Below are 19,564 nucleotides of genomic sequence, written 5' to 3'. Positions count from 1 at the left end.
TATACTTTTGAACAGAAATTAATTTGATTAATATAACTCCTCGCGATTTCTTCCATCTCCATGACTTTTGTACCCAATTTTGACTTACTTTGATTTATTGGGGCTCAATATATTAAGCCTCCAAAATGTCGGGTTATATGATTAAAGACCAGGTTTTGGTGTAGCCAACACTAGACAGTTTCAAACTTAATTCTACGTAGATCATCACGCAAATCACCCGGGTTATTTGCTTGGGGTATAAAAGGAAAAGAAAATCTTGTTTCTCATTGAATGAATTTGAATCCTCTGTAGGTGTTAGGCATCGTACAATTTCTAATAAGAATTATTTCTGCCGTCGAATCTCATCACAAGAACAAGCGACATATTTTTGCAGTAATTTGAATCGTTAGTAAATTTCAGTGAAAGATTACTGGCTAACTACTTTTATTCGTTTTCTAAAGTTAATAGGTAAATACATGGAAACGTGCAAATGGCCTTTCTATACTCAATTTGCAAATTTCAAGAAATAAAAGCTTATATTAATTACTTATAGGGAAGATTTTAAATAAGATCTTTTTTTTTTGTATAGAAATAAGAGCTTGAAATGTCCTCATTGTCTCAAATAAGGGCTTGAAGTAGATCTTATTTTAAATAAAATGTTGAAGTGGCTATGATTGTTTCAGATAAAGGCATTATCTCACCCGTTGGCCAAATATTTCGGGACATTTTCATCCAGATGTAATTTTAATGTAAATTTTAGTTAAATTTGATTAAATGTTTCAAAACTAATTAAAAAATAAAGGAGATGGACAGCGGCCCCTGGTTTTTTTTTTTTTTAGTTTTAAAGGGGAAAAAAGAAAGAAAAAAATCAAAAAATAAAAGACAAAAATGCCCTTATTTGAAACAAGATTCACATTATTCCCTTATTTGAGAAAATGATAGCAGCTTTTTAAACTGATATGATCACTTCATACTCTTGCTTGAAATAAGATTCATTTATCTCTTATCCGAGAAAATGAGGGCAGTTCATACCATTAATTGAAATAATGTCTATTTCATGTATTTATTTAAGAAAATGAAAGTACTTCGCACCTTTATTTGGGATTTTCCTTCACTGATATTTGAAGTTTACCATTTTACATAAGAAATTTTACCGAATTACAATTGGAAAAAATTGGCTTTTTAATCTTGAAAAGATCTGACCAAAAAAATAAGTCTTGAAAAGTTACGTTCGATCTAAAACAAAAATCTTAAAAAGTTAGTACGTGTAGAGAGAGAGAGAGAGAGAGAGAGAGAGAAGTGGCGCGAAGTGACAGACATCAAAACTGGAAGAAAACCAACGGCAAAACAAAAACCGAAACTTAGTCGACGGACACACGATTTGGCCGTTGAATGGACCAAACTGCCAAACTCGCCAAAGCACTTTTCAAGAACGCCAACAATCCGAAGCTCGCATGGCATCTCTTCAAGCGCATTCTCTCCTCCCCTCCCTCCTCCGCTCACACCCAATGCATCGTCCGCTCTCTGCCCATCATCGCCGGCATCTTGGTTCGCGCCAAAATGCTCACCGAGATCGACGACCTCCGGAGCCTCATCCTCTCCTCGTGCCCCACCGAGACTCGCCCCTCTTCGCTCGTTTCCCTCGTGAAATTGTTGGCCCATTCGGGTCTTCTTGCAGCCGCCGTCTCACAATTCAAGTCGCTCCGTTCTTGTTTCCCTGATCACCCGCCTTCAGTTTTCGTGTATAATTTGCTTATCCAGGCGTGCCTGAGGGGAAACGATGTGGATGATGTATTGTGGTTGTACAAGGATATGGTTGTTGCGGGGTTGAGCCCTGAGACTTACACGTTTAATCTCTTGATCAGCGCGCTCTGTGAGGTGGGCCGTTTGAATGATGCCCGGAACTTGTTTGAGAAAATGCATAAGAAAGGATGTCGGCCTAATGAGTATAGTTTTGGAATTTTGATTCGTGGGTATTGTAGAGCTCAACTCTGTGGCCAGGGGTTGGAGCTTTTGAATGAGATGAAGAGCTCAGGCATTACGCCTAATAAAGTAGTGTACAATACTTTGATTTCTAGCTTTTGTAGGGAAGGTATGACTGATGAAGCCGAAAAATTGGTAGAGAGGATGAGAGGGGATGGCTTGTCTCCGGATATTGTTACCTTTAATTCCCGGATGTCTGCTCTTTGCTCTGCCGGTAAAGTATTAGAAGCTTCTAGAATTTTTAGAGATATGCTAACAGATCAAGAGTTGGGCCTCCCTGAGCCAAACACTGTAACATACAATCTAATGCTTGAAGGATTTTGCAAGGAAGGGATGTGGGAGGAAGCCAAAACTCTGTGCGATACGATGAAGAGAAAGAGTGAGTTGATGAAATTGGAGAGCTACAATATCTGGTTGTTAGGTTTGATTAGGAAGGGGGACCTCTTAGAGGCACAATCAATAATAAATGAGATGATTGAAAGTGGTGTTGAACCCAGCATTTACACGTACAATATTGTGATTGATGGGCTGTGCAAGAATGGGATGTTGTCTGATGCAAGGACAGTGATGCGTTCAATGAAAAGTTCCGGTGTCTCCCCAGATACAATCACTTATAGCACTTTAGCCCAGGGATACTGCAACAAAGGGAAGATGCTGGAAGTGAGAAATATTCTCCAGGAGATGGTGAAGAGTGGCTGTTTCCCAAACAATCACACTTCTAATTTCCTGCTACATAGCCTCTGGAAAGAGGGTAGGATATCAGAGGCTGAAAAGTTACTGCAGAAGATGAATGAGAGAGGTTATGGCTTAGATACTGTCTCCTGTAATATCGTAATACATGGATTATGTCTCAGAGGTGAGTTGGATAAGGCAGTGGAGATAGTGAGTGGCATGTGGAGTCACGGAAGTGCTGCTCTTGGAAATCTGGGGAATTCATTTATTGGCTTAGTCGACAATGCCAATGATTGCAACAAATGTTCCCCAGATCTAATCTCTTACTCAACTGTCATTAGTGGTTTATGCAAGGCTGGTAGGGTCGAAGAAGCTAAGAAGATGTTTGCTGAGATGATGAGTAGAAAAATACGCCCTGATTCTGTTATTTATGATGCCTTTGTGCATGCTCTCTGTAAAGAGGGAAAATTATCATCCGCATTTCGAGTTCTCAAGGACATGGAGAAAAAAGGTTGCAGCAGGACGCTACAAACATATAATTCATTGATTTTGGGCTTAGGAAGAAAGAATCAGATATTTGAGATATATGGACTTCTTGACGAAATGAAAGAAAGAGGAATACCTCCTAATGTCTGTACTTACAATAATTTCATCAGATGCCTGTGTGAAGGTGGGAGAATTACTGATGCCCCTCCTATTCTAGATGAGATGATTGAGAAGGGAGTATTTCCTAATATTTCTACTTTTAAGATACTCATCAGAGCTTTCTGCAAGGCTGGCGACTTTGGACAGGCCCAGGAGTTGTTTGAAATAGCTCTTAATATATGTGGCCACAAGGAACCCCTCTACAGCTTGCTGTTCAACGAGTTGCTCGCGGGAAAGCAAATTGAAGCAGCTGAAGAGTTGTTCAAAGCTGCAATCAACAGACATTTTGATCTGGGAGATTTTCTCTCTAATCATCTCATCAACATCCTTTGTAATGAAGGGAAGATAGACGATGCCAGTCGCATTCTTAATAAGATGACCGATAGTGGATATGGAGTTGACCCTGCATTATTCATGCCAGTAATTGACGGATTAAGGCATAAAGGAAATAAAAAGGAGGCTGATCAACTTGCAGAGAGGATGATGGACATAGTGTCGAATGAGGAGGTAGCAACAAGTAAGGAGAAAAGCTTTCACGGAAGACCGGATATCTATAAGGAATACAATTGGCAAAGCATAGTGCAACGGTACATATTAAGTGATATATAATATCTCACTTTGTCTTTCTGTTCTCCCTTTTTGGGTGTCGGCATGCCACTTCACTGCTTATATTAAATCTCTACAGTCCTTGATTTCACTTAATTGTCCAATAACAATAAAAACAATTCAGTGCCTTCTTCGATAAATGGCACACAGTTTTGTGCAGAATCATGGTTGGATATCATTCTTCCCTGCACTAAATATACGCAGTATGATATGCTTGCAGACTAGCCATTGTGGCAAGTATGGATGGTGTTAGAGAAGTTGTTGGATTAATTATATGTTGAGTATTGAATTGCAAGTTGCAACTCATATGGCTGCAAATTTGCACTAAGTCACGTTATCACGGAAATTTACATGCTCTATTTTTCCTTATTGAATGAAAGTAATGTGTATGTGGCCCACCTGCTGGAATGCATTTAGTTCTAAATTTTTATGCCCATTCCTATAGCTTACCTTTGCTCTTGAACAGAGATGATGGCAGCAGGACTGTCTCCAGAACTCTCAAGCAAGTACAGAAAGGTTGGGGTCAGGGCAGTGTACCAAGTCTGCAGCAAAAGAAAAATGATTACCTGGATTTTTGAGATGGTAATGTCAACTTCATTAGTTGCTTTCCATGAGCAGAACTCACTGTAGCTTAGACAGTTATTTGGACGTAAAAATCTAGCTGTACAAGTATATTGACGAAGAAATATCTCTCTGGCTTCTAGTTGAAATTCATGTTGTACATGTTTTCAGTAACTCGAATTGTGCTTTTTTTCTTTTGTACAGATTAGGAATTTGTTTGATTGTTCATCTGCACCATATAGGATTTTGAAGATAGAAGAACTAATCATCTTTGAGATGCTTGGCAGCTCAGTAACTCACTCTCTCATGAACATCCCACGACAAGTTTCTGAGTTCTCCTCTCATTTTTTAGATGTCACAGCAAATGGATTGGAAGGGTCTAGGCTCCTTTGGATGAATGCAGGTATCTTAAAATCCATTTTTTCCTATTTTTTGTTTTCTTAATTTCCTTGGTTGTTTGATTGTCAGATCTAAAGGAGTGAAGATCCATTGTTGGGTTGCTCCTTTCCTTTCTAGATGTCCGGATACAGTAGTTTGTGATCATTGTATTTGTAGATGATAGAATAATTAACATAAACCGCGCCTTCATCTAATAGTTTAAGCTTTTAGAACAGTTGATAGTGGCCCCACAAAATCTTATATGGTATCCGTTAAAAAGTCCAACTCAAAAGCTTAAGTTGATAGGTGAATATAAAGAGCATTTAGGACCATTATCAAGTAATGTGGGACATACTTCAACACCCCTCTCACGTGCAAGGCGGATAACAAGTGGCACGTGGAATTATTCACGTGGACTTTTACCACGCACATGCGCAAAAGGGATAGCACTGACTCTAATACCATGTTAGAAAATCCAACTCAAAAGCTTAAACTGATAAGTGGAGGGAAACTACATGAATATAAAGAGCATTTAGGACCCGTTGTCAAGCAATATGGGACATACTTTAATAGTATCAAAGCAAGAGGGTCTGAGTTTAAATCTTTCCGGACTCCATTTTCCTTCCCAATTGAATTTTTCCATGCGTAGTATTAGCCAAAAAAATCAAACTAAGCGTGAGGGGAGTGTTAAAATAATTAATGTAAACCACGTCTTCATGTAACAGTTTAAGCTTTTAAAACAGTTGACAGTGGTATCACAAAATCGCATAGTATAGACTAGTTATCTATACTAACTAGTAGAGAACCTTTGCGAAACCTCTTATGACTTAAATAAACATCCAGTATCTTCCCTGGAGCTCAATCATGAGGGAGTTTACTAGCAGCATTTGATAATATTAACTTGCAGGAGCGGAATATTCATGTCATGACATACAGTGGGCTTTGCTGTGGGGCTCAGACAAAATGAATGCTTGATGTGTAGCCGGATGTATTGCATCAGGTAACTAGTAGACCGTTGAATTCCTGTTCATGCACAGTAATGTGAAATGCCAAAAGTTCATCCAGTCATCTTTTCATTTCTTGATTGTATCTTTGCAGTTGAATGGCATGTAAGTTATATTTACCACCATCAATCTGGTGGAAATACCAGAGATCCCGGTCTCTGGCCATCTTAGTGCCCTCACGAAGGATTCTGTGCAGAATTATGTGTCTGGAGTGGCTTGCTAATCCTACTATTGATGCCTAGTTGATCCTCCCTAGTTCCAGCACCACAATCCGGGAATGATCTGACCAGTGATGTCATCATAGATCTCACAAGTCATCCACTGATCTGGCAGCAATTTCTGGTGGGTGTACATGCCAGCCCTGAACCCAATCAGAAGGGATGCTGAGACATAAAAATGCAGCAACATAACGGCACTGCAAAGGTTGTCTCTAATTACGGATGCTTCTGTTGTGTGAAAATTCCTCTCATGCTTGACCTGGGCATTACTATGGACATTTGAATAACCCAGTGTAACTTGATGGGGATATCAAATAACCCAAGTAGAGCATTTTCATTTTCCGCGACTTCAGTTACCATTATGTAATATACTTGGGTAAAATGGTATATATAGACTCGAGAGGTTTGAATAGTGAGATTCCTCATATGTTCACTAGGCAATTTTGTCGGCAGGCTCATTTATTTGTTGGATTCTATTCTCGTCAGCGTAATTTGGATTTGCTCTTCATTAATCTTTGATTTTTCAAATATTGTCATATTTATATAGTTCCCAATTTTCAGGTCATCGCGAGAGATTGCTCCGTCGGAGATTTACTAGATGATCTGCTGTCAAAGATTCAGATTGATTTTTCAAGCTGCATCTTCCCCCTTTTGTCATGTTGAACGTGCATACTTAATTCCAACCTCTCATTTGATCTTTGCCATCTGATGTATTTTCAACCAAATGATGGGTTCAGTTGACAGCTACGTAGTAGCTGACGTAAACATTCCATCACTTGCACCTTCGTCACCCCAATTTACAGATGCCTGCTGAAGCCATCGTAATGTTTTAACCCTGAATGTCATTTACTTGGCGCTCACCAATCTTGTTAGGCTAGAATTCTTTTTTTTTTTTTTTTTTTTTTTTTTGCCCTTTCCCTGAATTCGGTAAATCAGACTGCCCGAAAAAGTCGTTGTTCGACTAAAAAAACAGAGTCGTTGATTCTCCAAAGTCACGAAGAAGAAAGTACACCGTCATCTCCAGCCTGGAAAAGTTATCTAGCTTCAATCAACTGGGCCATAATCTTGATTGCCGAAGGAAACTTGAATTATGACACTATATGTCCAACGGAAGCAACAGCTTTAAGCAAAGCAAACATGCTTAGCACCTGGGAATTAAGCAAATCTACTGTGTAATTACACTCACTAAGTTCTCTAGCAACCCCTGGAAAGCTGGACATGAACTAAAAGTACCTAGAAACAATTTTCCTTTTTTTCTTTCATTTGGGCTATAGCTGGGGTTCAAACCTGGTCTGACGTCCCCGCCTCCAACGGATGGTTTGCCTTCTTGCTCGTCTACAAAAGAAAAATTGTGTCATGTGGATTTTTAGATCCCAAATACTGGGAGCTAATCATTGGATATGGCCCTGGTGCTGAGCCTCGCCACTGCCACCAACAAGACTTCTTAGATTGTGATGTGAAGATTGGTGAATGGAGATCCGGATTGTATGGTTTCGCGACATTCTGTTCACATCAATGCACTCCTCAAGATCAGCATCACATGTCAAAAGAACCCACTCTTGATCATCATCCAAGTACTTGAGATCGATTGTTCCGATATCGTCTATGTTGAAACGTTTTGCAACCTCCCATTGCAAATCCCTAAATCCCCAACTGGGTTTCAAGCTGAACCTGATCTTTTCTTCTCCCAAAATTGCTTTAATTCTATAAACGCCCACATCTCGTGTTATGCATGGGCTGTTGGTTTTTGGTAAAGTGGCTACATTCTCGAGACTTCCCCACTCAACCAACGATTTGTGGCTTTGCGATCTTATAAGAAGCTTTGGCTCTTCATGAGTGGAAATATGTAATTCTGCATCGCTCCGTGTTCGTTTTAGCACTTCAGAGGGGTTATTGGACAGCACTGGACCACTGCTGCTCGCAGCATTTATTGCAGTAAAATACTGCTTCATCCCAGTCGAGCAAGAGGTAATAGAACCGGAGCTCTGGCTGCACGAGGAAGATGGAGAATTCGAGGTAGTGGCTCCTGATCTGAACAGACCATTCTCAGTCTGAGGATTTAATTGCTCCATAGGATTACTCAGATTAGCTGATGAAAAAGTTCCCTTCTCAGAGTGTCTTGGAGAGTTCAATTCTGGGAAGCTCTCATAAAATGAGCGTACATGTATAGTCCCCTCAGCACCTTGGACCGAATTTATAATGCTCTCAAGCTTCTTCAGAGAATGGCCTACCTTCTTGATCTTTCGAGAAGGCCATCGAGTGATGCCGTGTTGCCTGCATATCCTTTTCAAGGTTGTAGGACAAACTGCACATAGAACAATCTGGGTGAGCATTATTAGCCAGGAAGGCCATAGTACTTGGTTAAGTGACAAGTGCTCTTGCGGCTAAATAAAGGCACAGATTCTCCAAGATCAGGAGATTTTATAAGCACGAGCAGAGGTTTGTCAGTCAAAAGGAGTATGAAGCATTCGGTAACCCACTCCGTAAGAAACATTCAGGTGAGTTTGTGAAGTGCAAAAGGGGACAATTTAGATTCTCAAATCAAAGCCACGTGACACCTCACCATGACATGACAGAAAAACTGAAAGGCGATTTATGCTGCATAAGCTCCAGTTGACATGGTAAAGGAAATTTTCCAAGAAGCAACAAGCTTATGGGGCTAGTTGGATTTATATTCTCCATGACCGCACATGGATGGAAGTATCAGCAACTAATAGAACAAACAAAAAGGATTTGAATTCATAAGATTGTGTACCCAACTTCTACACTGGCAATTAAAGAGTCGAAAGCATACATCCAACACCCCCACAAGGCTAAAGTAGGTTCTTCTCTAAGCAGACGCAGATGTAAATCAGCAATTCGGATAACTTTGGCAGTTTGCTTGTGATAGGTCAATCAGCATCAGGTATTAGTGTTATCTTCTGAGTTAAGAACAATATCAGTTCATCGATAAAAGAAAAAAAGACGAGCATTTCTGGACCACATCGGATGTGTGCTCTTATTGAAGCTATAGAATTAACATAGCAAATTATTTATGCCTGGTTTGTGAAGTTTCATTGGCTATTCACAACCCATCGCTTCACTAATTCTCGTTTACTTTGTGAAACCCGACCAAGTGTCAAATTGAAAATAAAGAGTTAACTAAGTACAAGCGAATCAGTAAGTAGCAAACAGAAATTCCGTACCACCAATACTTTTAGCAGCATCTTTGAGGCTCCCTGCGAAGTATTGCCGGAGGACCTCCAAGCTGATTGTCTTATCAGTCTTTGTACGTGTCCTCTGACCCGATTTTCTACCACCTGTGGAGCGAAACTGACCAAGAGTATCACCAGCCTTGGCACTAGGCTTGTTTTCAAAGTTCTGCTGAACTTGGTGAAACTCTGGATGGAACTGTCCATGCTGTAGTCCTAATTCAGTTTCTTCCCATTTGGTTGTCACTGTAAATTCTTCTTTGTGTTCTTTCTGAGCCTCCAATGGGACAGAGACTGCTTTGCTGTTCTTTTGGGCCTCCACCATATTTGCAATCCATGACGCTTCTTGTGGATGATGTTCGTTAAGAGAAGGTAGCACCATATCAGTTTCTTCAACCTGAAATCTTTTATCTGAAGTGTTAACTCCAGTATCTCTTGAGGATGTCACAAGCACTTCCTTTTGTTCCTTTTGGGAATTCTGGAGTGCCTGATGTACAAAACTGGACAATGAATTAATCATCTGCTTTTGTTCTTCAGTGGCCTTGCAATCTTTTGGAAAAAAGAACTCCAAGACAAAATCAACTGATCCGGTGTGGATGCTTGCTAAGGGAATTGCAGTGGCACAGCATAACCCTAACATCCGAGCATGGTGAGCAAGAGGGTACTCCCTCTTGTTGAATGCAGTTACATCAGTGGCAAAACATGGCCTGTTTATTGTAAATGCCCTCCCAACAATTCCTTGTCCTCTTAACAGGTGATGCTCGGAACATGCTTCCTGAAACCCCAAGTAGTGTTGATCGGCCACAAAACAAGCAGAATCGACGGTTGACACACAGAATTCATAGTTCTCATTAGAATGCCGAGGTCCTTCTTTACCTTGCTGAAGACAAGAAGCCCAAGTCAAAGCTAGTGGCAGTCTGTATCGTTTGCATACAGATGTCAAAACCTCTAAGATCTGCGGCAGTGCAGCTTGGTATGACGGATTGCAAGCCTGTGATAAACCCATTTACGCTTCATAAGTACATCATGGATTTCTGGTACACTCTAGTAGAAAATTCATTTACCTTTGCACTGGGTGGTCTGAAGGTCTGGGAACTTCTAAGATCAACAGCCTGCATATATGGAACTCTAATCAAACATGAGAAGACAAATTTTCTTGCCATTCATAGGTGTCTGCTGAGGTACACCATAAATAATTGGAGAAAGAACCGTTTGAAAAGTTCTTTTTCTTTCAAACAAATGTAACAGATGCCACGACAAAACAGTGTCAAATAACATCATTATGAAGAAAATTGGGACTCCAGTGAAAATGATCCATAGAGAAAAAAAGGAATTAGCCATATGGCTGGATGAGACATGCCTCAGTAGGAAACTGCGAAAATGGACTACAGAGAGTGTGGGGTTAATGTCTCCAACTTCTCTGCTTGACAAGGACGTGAAAAATGCTTCGCACACCAAACAACACGTTACTTGAGGATTAGAACACCGATTGTAATCTGGAAAATACTAAACAGTGAACTCGGACTCGAGGAAAACAGGCAAGACACTAATGCTATTTGGTATTTCCCAATATTTAGCTGACGTACTGAAGAACCCACACAGGATGTATTCAGGCTGCAAATATTCTGTTCAGGAACTATGTCTTGCTCGTAATCTGTCATTTCCTATCTTTCAACACTTTTTAACAGCTTGTTACCACATATGGCGATGCTTTTCTTTGTATTGCCAAGCAGACAGCTTTTTGCTTAATTCTCCTTGTATCAAATCAGACTCAAAAACATCTGCTCTCATGGAATCAAGAATAAGAATTAGAAGCGACCTCAAGAGCTTTGCAGATATTTTCAAGTTCTGGACGATAATTGATCTTCTGGGAAGTTGTTATGATCTCAACAACACCCAAGCAAGTCCCGCTGCCCCGTTCAAAAACGGGAAGTGCAAGGGACCCCCGGACATCATACTGCTGAGCATAGTTGAGACGTGGGTACTCTTCACTGCTGAAGAACCGAACATCAGGAGTCCACTCCGGGAGCTTCCCCAAGAAAACCCGACCTGGCAAGCCAACAGACTCTTTAGTGTCCTCGTCAGCCACGAATTGATATGTTTTTGAAACATTTCTGTAACTCTCAAGGCTCTTGCTATTAGGATCATAGACATAGGGCTGATCAATCGTCGTAAGCACGTTCCTCCCTCCTTTCTTTACCGGCACCCATATTTGAATTAGCACATCTTTGTCCTTAGTGCCTTCTTTCAGACGCCCAAGAGCCATCATCAATCTTTCCTTCATGGAGGAAGAGGGACCAGGGCTTGCCACTGGGGCAATCCACCACCGTCTCCCAACCTCGGTCCCTTCAATCTGAAAACCTTCGGATTGACTTGAAGATGCTGTAGCTTCGGAAGTGTTACTATTTTTCTGCTCCACCTCCAATATTTCCTCTATTCTAGGACATGTTGAGGGTAGACTTTCGGCGAAGTCTTTCCCTGCCTCCTCTTGAAAGACGCTCCGAAATGGATAATAATTGGCTTGATCAGACTCTGTCGAAGGCAAATAGTTGGAGGCATCTGTTGTTTCTAACCAGCACCCTTCAAACAAGAGTTGATCCATCAAGTCCAAGTCCATGGCAGAATCCAAGAGATTCTCACTTGTGGAATTAGGGGTGAAAGCAACATCCTCCATTCTTTTCTATCCTCAAATAATCAAGCAGATACCACAACCAGTTATCACTGAATTGTCAGCCGCAACATCATTATGACCCAAAACACAGAAGCACGGTGAAGATGAAAAACAGAAAGAGGAACTTCCAGGAAGGATTTATGTCGGCCTTGTCCAACGTTCTGATTTGTCTGAGTTGCCGAAACATCATCAAGAAAAATTGATTAGGAACTGCGATCAGAAAAGCATTTCAGGGGGGGAAATTAAGTAACCAACAGTTCTTTCAGGAAAGCTGTTTGAAAGAGTGGTTGGGAATGGATTCATAAAGTTTGGAGTAAATTGCCCCATTCTTCAGTGAACCCGATTGTCAAATAGCAATCCAACATCAGCTTGGTTGCAAAATCCAGGGGCCGCAATTTGTTAAGCGTGAATTATGGTCATAATAAATCTTAAAAGAGAAGAAAGCCCATTTAGAAATATAATTGACATTAGGTAGTGATGTCAGGATTGACAAATTGGACTTAAATTAATGGAAACAACACAAGGAGAGAGTGTCATTTCGAAACTCCAAGAGAAGCAACTTCGCCCATCCTTTGAATGACGAACTCAAAACCCACAAATCAGATTCAAATGGGTATTTAACTATAGGAAAAAGAAAAAGAAGATGAACACTGAACACTATGCTCTACAATTAATTCTACTGCTTCAAGGCCTTTGCTCTACACCGCTCACCTAAACTAATCAACACAAACTGAAGGAGATAGAAAGATCCAGACGAAAGGATAGCTCTTAACTGTTCGAAGTAACACAGGGTCCTCCCAGTACTATACAACAGAAACTGAAGAGATCCAGAAAACAACCAAAATTTCAAAGTTTTTGGAGAAAGAAAGATAAAGTCACTCACTTTTCCGGGCAAATCAATAATCTATATCTGAGCAACAAGGAGCAATACATCACCAACAAAGATTTGATGTATCAGTTCTAGTCCCCTCTCTCTCTCTCTCTCTCTCTCTCTCTCTCTTCCAAAACCCCCTGTCCACAAGAAAAAAGAGCTAATTTTGCCTGAATTTCGTCAAACTCTGTAGCCTGTTGTTGTCTTCTTGTTCTGGGTATATCATTACCTCATGTTAAGCTGGTGGGACCGTGGGAGAATCTGCTCTAACAAAAAACAATAGGACCCACGAAAAATAATTTGCTACTTGGGATTTTCTGATACTTCCCCTCGTTCATTATAATCCTTCTCCCCCTCCAGTCAATAGGTTAATATTAGACAGCGTAGAGTGATAAAAGAGGAGAAGATTCTTGGAAGTTACGGGCACAGAGAAGCTAAAGTTGGCATTTTTCTTTGAGTTTCCCTAGATGGCTTTCTCTTTTCTTCTTATTCTTTTTTTTTTTTTTTTTGCTTTTATGAATTGTGAAGTGTGTGATGAAAAAGATTCCTACCAATATCCGCCAATAATTCCTCCTTTGACCAAGAGATTCTAAATTTTCTCAAGAAAAGCATGGTTCATTATTTTTATATTACATCATATGAGATTTAGTGATCTATACAATACTGACACTCTCCGGAGGCCTCCGTGTTGTGTTCAATGCTCTCTGACACTCTTCTATATGCGATCGATACGTTATCGGCACTCTAGACATGCCAGCGATACGTGAGTCCAGCATATCGACATGTCATTTTGATACGCACGAGATCAATTTTAAGCATTTTTAATAAATTAGAGGTCAACAAGTAAATTTATTAAAAATATACATACGTTAGTCATATACCTAGTCATTTCAAAATTAATATACCCAGCTAGTAAAAAAAATAAAAATGCCTGGGTATATGACTTAAGTAAATTGCAAAATTCGCCATATTAAAATATGGTATGCATGTGACCCTAAAAAACTTTTGGGGACAAGCCTCGGTAATTTTCCCCGCATCCAAACCATTTTCTATGAGGTAAGCAAGCACTAGTTCTATTTATTTTGTTGAGCATTTCATCAATTTAACTAAGTGATTGATTGCTTCGTTGGTATATTCATATTGCATAATGGAATCTTCATGGTCAGTGGTCATGACATGTGTGATCCACTTCGTGTGAGATAAGGCTTCAAGCTTGTTATTAATTTTGCTTTGCGCAAAACCAGCATGCCCCACCATTGTTGCTGACCAGGAAACACCCTAAGTCATACTCAATTAGAGATTAAAGTAATTTGATCCCCTATATCAAATTCATTGATTAGCACATAAATAGAGAGATTAGATCAGATGTATGTATCTGACTATAAGATATGGTTGCCTCCCCAACCAGATGCATCCATTTCCATTGAAGGGTTAAAAATGCAGGGTCATTAGTATATAAAACATAAAGAATAATCTACTTGTGGTCCTCAATCTTTTTGGTTAATTTAACTCGGGTGTAATTAGCACGATCGATCGCTGATGGAGGGTGATAATCGATTCGAGAGTTGCTATCACGTTAGCAAGCGTTTGGTACCAAATTGAAGAAATCGAAGATGATGGCATTGAAGAAATCGAAGATAATGAGCCATCGAAAGAGAAAGGTCTTAGTCGGCAGCCCAATTGTGATTGCAGTTTTTTTTTTTTTAATTATTGTTCAACCTCAAGCCAAACAAGCATTGAACTGGTAAGAAATGTTCTTGGGTTGCTCTCCTACATGATGTATGCTTGAGTTGAATCGTGTGTTGTAAAGTGTGAACTGTTCCATTAACTTTTTATTTTAAGATGAGATTAGTGAATGCACTCATGCGCTAAACAATTGGATTTCTTGTACTCGTGTGTTACACAGAAAAAGCTCTTGAAGAGCACAATTATTGTGCACTTTGGTGATGGATCAGTTGAGATAATGACCCGTCCACTTGCATAATGAACTTTGTCACACCCGGAATTTCTTTCTCGCCACTTGATAATCAAATTGGCCTTCTGCTAGGTGGGGTTAAGATTCTTGCCTTGCCTTGTCATTTTTCCTCATCTTTTTAGTGAAAGATGACACCCTTTTTCCATGAAGTTGCACAGTTACTGTTCAAGTGTTGAGTTTTCCAGATGAAGCATGACCCTTTTTCCATGAAGTTGCACAGTTGCTGTTCTCGAGTGTCAAGTTTTCTAGCAGTTGGCAAATTTGTCGGCCTCTTACTAGTTCTTGATGAAAGAGTCCATGGTTGTTTTAGCTACACCTAGATGTTTTTCAGCAGCCGATGAACGACGGATGTAAAGCGGACAGAGATTTTCCATTTGATTCCGCTATGACTGCAGGTGCCGGGCAAAACTTCCAGACGCGGTCATCAGTTTGGCACAAACATGACTAACACAGTATCTCCATTTCTTTCTTTCTTCCCGGCCTTCCACGGTACCGAGTTCTCGAAAGACGCCGTTGAATAAGATGTTGCGAAGAGACTGGCCGGTGCTGCCAATTATCGTAGCACAGCTTAATTATAAATGATATTGCCAAGTCTTGAGCTGTGTATTCTTTTCAATCTTACCGAGCTGCATATCCGGCGCACGCTTTTTTGCGGTTTGCATCAGCTTTTAGAGTCAAACTGTATTTTTTTAGTGCATTATTTCGGTGTTGATCACGACGTTTAGGGATGTGGATACCACAAGTCAATAGAATCGGTGCAAGATACTAAATGGATTCATTATTCATGTCTGCTAGCTTATTTATATATGCAGCAGGAAGATTCTACCATACGTTTTTTCTATAGTACAAAGTCGGCAACCAAGAGTATCATAAGTTTTCTGATATCTGAATGAGGATGAAGCATTTGAAAAGGTATCTTAATGTGGATTCAAGCTGGATAAGCAATGATGAAACCTTGATTAGTTATTCGCAATAGTAGTCATGTTCTGAGACGAAAACCTTAATTTTATGAGCAAGTACTGTCAACGATGTGAATATTCATTGGTGAAAATCTGCATAATGAGTGTTTGAACCGAGACATTGCGACGCAATACATCACAATTTTTCTTTCTGCAACATGATCATATGGAAATACACACCATGGCCAGCTGCGAAAGAAGGTCCGATTGTTTGGAATAACGACTCGTTCAAAGAAGACTCTTTTGAGTTTCAAGAAAATCGACCCAATTTCGTCTTACGTGGGAATTTTAGTTCACTCTCGGTATTCATCTAGCAAACAGAACAGACTGGTGCAATCAAATTTTCTAATTTCTGAAAGTTGTACAAAACATGAAGGTCGTGTTGCATCTTGAATCAGCAAAACAGATTAACCATATATCGTGTAACTGCGCACACCCAATAAGCAATTCGGCTCCCAAACTATTTTCCTGTAAACAAATGAGAGGTTTTGCGGCGACTTACATACCACGTCTCTTGTGTCGAGCTGCCATGATCTTTCTAGGACGAGAAAACTTGACTGCAACGGTGTTGATGGGCTCCTTCTCTAGACTAATTCCAAATCTAATACAAAAGCATGAATGTATTGGAAATGTTGTTATCATGTGATTTCACGGTGACTGGTGCCTCTACCCACTACCTGTCAGTTATGGTGAATGCAGTTATTTGGCTGATGCCATAGGCATTTAAAAACAGGTTGCTTTTCTGATCTCCAAACATGAATTGCAAAGCTGCAAACTTTCCAAAAGTACTACTTGCGCTTCACAAGTTAACAACCCTGACCAACAGGCTTTACCATTATCAAACATTATAATCCAACCTCTTAAATGTGAGCACCAGCCTACCGTTTCAGTCGACAGAATCTATTTTCACAAATACATTCAAAGCATAGCCGCTCTATATAATCCGATGACCGACAACTGTAGCCGGATTATTGTGGTTAGGAGATATTATGCTAGGAAGGAGTTCAACTGTTACAACATTTAGGGGAGTTCAGCTGCTTTGTGAAAAGTCAGAGCGTGTTCCTCAGAGTCGCGCATAGGCAATGTCCGGACAGTCCAAACGCAATGCACAATTAAGGGAAAGTTCGGCATAGTGATCATAGCAGTCTAACAAAATTGACATCAGATTATCAAGTTGGTCTCTTGACATTCACCTGTGCTGTAGCTGAATATTTTGCTTTCTAACATCATCAGATCAAGAATCAGAACGAGAGCACACAATTTGTAAAGCTAGTCGTCCTCAGTGAAGCATGAATTATCAGATTTCCCTTAAGCAGCAGCAGGCAGCGCATTCGACATTAATCCGTGAACAAAAAGACCGGAAAAGAAGTATGCACAGTGGAAGGATTCAGCAAATTCTGTTTAGGAACTTTTGCTGCAGCATCACCAATAACAACATATAATCACTATAACCCACTTAATAAATGTTGGGGTGCCCAACCCTATCCAAGTCAGAAGATATCAATGGTACACATAAGACAGCACAACTTCAAATGACACAGTAAAATTAGAAAACCAAACCCGCATAATCAAATTCCCAACCTCAAATCCAGAGTCAGATCAGAAAAGCAAGACGAGGCCGAACCCTCTCCAACCAAGGCAGGCAAGTTTAAGTCCAAAGTAGAACGAGGTAGCGGCTCTTTCGTCGCGAAAGCGTTGAGACCTTGAGCCAAGAATGGCTCTTCTCCTTTCTCCCAGTGGCACCTCTTGTGCCCGCCAAGGGCTTGACCACTAGAGAAGACCTTCAGGCAAATACTGCACTGGTGCCCTAAATCAAGCGTCATATTATCCTCCCCACCATGGTCCTTAAAGGGCGCAGCAATGAAGTCCTGATTACAGTCTAATGAGTAACTGGCATTATGGAAACCCACCTCGCCGTCACCGCTCCTCGCCATTGCGAAGCAGCCCTTGACGTTCTTGTGGCTTGCCCTGTGCCCCCCTAAGGCCTGGTGCGACCCGAACACCTTCTTGCAACTCGAGCACTCGAATTGACCGCTTGAATCCGACCGGCATCCCCCGTCGGTATTGTGATCGACCCCCATTCGCACGTCTCCTGCGGGAAACATGTCAGAATTCCGAAGCCCTTCATTTGTTGTTGCGGCACGAGGCGAATCTGCATCCATTGGAGCGTTGTCAGCCAGCATGAGCAAGCACATTGCGACTTCATGATCCTCTTCTGTCATCACCCCTTGATCAACGATGGTCCTGCTCGAAGACTTGGCTGGGGAATCTGCAACCGGCCTGAAGTTCGCCGGCGGGTTCATCCCACGCCACTGGCGCTCGGGGTGGCACCGCATGTGGCCAAACAGGGCCTTCCACGACCAGAACTTCTTCCCGCACTCGCTGCACGGCCGGGTGATCTTCGGCAACCCGGGGTCAGGCTTCTTCCCATACTTGGGCCTCGAAACGCCCGAGGGACTCGGCACGCTCAAGTTGGAATCGAACTGTATCAGTCGGGAGCGCTTCTTGCGTGGGTTAGGGTCGTATCTCGCGAGAGAGGAGTTGGTGTTGGGGATCGAAGCGAAGGAAGTGAGGATTTCATGGGTCGGAGGAAGAGCGAAATGGAAGTCGGAATCGGAGTTCATGTTTCTTTTTCTTTTTTTTCAATACAGATGCTGTGAGAGAGAAGGGTTGGCCAAAAAGCTTAACCGATGGCATTGGAGCGGCTTATGTAGTGGGGGGAGTGAGCGGTTACTTAGGCCTTCGGATAGGACATTGTGGACAGGCGGTTATTTTCGGTTAGTACGGAATGTTTATCCACAAGGGTCGAAGGACAATAATGCCCTTCCCCGTTGCGCCGCTCCCAGCACGAGGGGGTGGGGACAAAGACGTAATCTACGGGCATCTCCACACGCCCCATGCAACGCGAATCCCACTTCCGCCGCTCCGAAATTTGCACGTGACAGAATAACCCATGACACCCCCCCTTCTCTCTCTCTCTCTCTCCCCGTGTTCCAACGAGCGCGTACAGGTTTCTTCTTCTTTTTCTCTGGTCTTGAAATGTTTCCCGGAGCTCCTGGCAAATTTGAGAATGTTTCGTTTTCTGTTATACTTCTCACGGGGCTTCGAAGCGATTGAAACTCTTCCTTTGTTTCGTGTTCGTTTGCCGAAACCGAGCCTCATGCCTTCTTTTTAACATCATATACTTTGAAAGATCATTCACGTAATCAATCCCCGCTTCCCCATTCCTGAAGGTAAGCCCGAGCACACCAAAAGCGGCAGTCGGTTAGTTGCAAACCCAAAAAAATTCCTGCTTCGTCTTCCCGTCCGCCCAATAACTTAAACGTTCAAGTAAAAAGCGGTGTGGTGCCACCACACCAATTCCCCACACACTATAGCAATGTCAAGTTTCTGCAAAGACTAAGACTTAAGTACAGATTCACCCAATTATATACGATGTTCTTGCAGATAAACACTTCATAATCTTGATACGGTATAAGATGGTGGGAATTTCTTGAATTTAATAACCAAGAACGATATGCATATATACCAGAGTGCACGACCTTTGAAGTTTGAAGCTGCCATACAGAGTACATACCATTGAGAAAGCTCGTGTTTTTTAAGTTAAGTTCCCGGTCTGGAGGAATACAGCAGACACTGTGACGGTCGTGTCACAAACGATAGGGAAAATTCTATCATGAAGCCAACCAGTGCACAAAGTCGATGAAAAGAATAGTGAGCTCATCGCCTGACCCCCTCTCTGCCCAAAGAATACATATGCTTCAGGAGCTGGATTTTCCCAAAACATTTAGAATCCCAACCCGTTGCATCTCTTTTGCTGTGATAACAAGTAAAATAGAAAGAGTGAGAAA

General features: G+C 41.3%; 3 protein-coding genes across 3 annotated transcripts; 1 reads left to right on the top strand and 2 right to left on the bottom strand.

Annotated features, from left to right (window-relative positions):
* The first annotated feature begins 1,279 nt into the window (after window positions 1-1,279).
* Window positions 1,280-6,458, top strand: LOC115735614 (pentatricopeptide repeat-containing protein At2g17140). The gene is given in 5 exon segments (XM_030666958.2): window positions 1,280-3,866; window positions 4,352-4,439; window positions 4,441-4,467; window positions 4,651-4,849; window positions 5,923-6,458. Coding segments are annotated over 5 exon segments (2,886 nt in total). The 5' UTR covers window positions 1,280-1,371; the 3' UTR covers window positions 6,000-6,458.
* Window positions 6,459-7,111: 653 nt separating this feature from the next.
* On the bottom strand, window positions 7,112-12,730 carry LOC115735613 (protein NLP2). The gene is made up of 4 exons (XM_030666952.2): window positions 11,057-12,730; window positions 10,302-10,349; window positions 9,232-10,228; window positions 7,112-8,351 (listed from the first exon to the last, which is right to left on the bottom strand). Exons 1-4 carry the CDS (start codon window positions 11,909-11,911, stop codon window positions 7,438-7,440), a joined length of 2,814 nt encoding a protein of 937 aa, XP_030522812.1. The 5' UTR covers window positions 11,912-12,730; the 3' UTR covers window positions 7,112-7,437.
* A 4,441-nt stretch (window positions 12,731-17,171) lies between these two features.
* LOC115735620 (zinc finger protein ZAT3) lies at window positions 17,172-18,455 on the bottom strand. The gene has a single exon (XM_030666966.2). The coding sequence runs from the start codon at window positions 18,335-18,337 to the stop codon at window positions 17,282-17,284; it is 1,056 nt and encodes a 351-aa protein (XP_030522826.1). The 5' UTR covers window positions 18,338-18,455; the 3' UTR covers window positions 17,172-17,281.
* Between the last annotated feature and the right edge of the window lie 1,109 nt (window positions 18,456-19,564).

Source organism: Rhodamnia argentea, chromosome 11 (genome assembly GCF_020921035.1).
Source record: "Rhodamnia argentea isolate NSW1041297 chromosome 11, ASM2092103v1, whole genome shotgun sequence".
Lineage (NCBI taxonomy): Eukaryota > Viridiplantae > Streptophyta > Magnoliopsida > Myrtales > Myrtaceae > Rhodamnia > Rhodamnia argentea.
The sequence above is the reverse complement of the archived record's forward strand: the minus strand, read 5'-3'. Positions and strand labels throughout refer to the sequence as shown.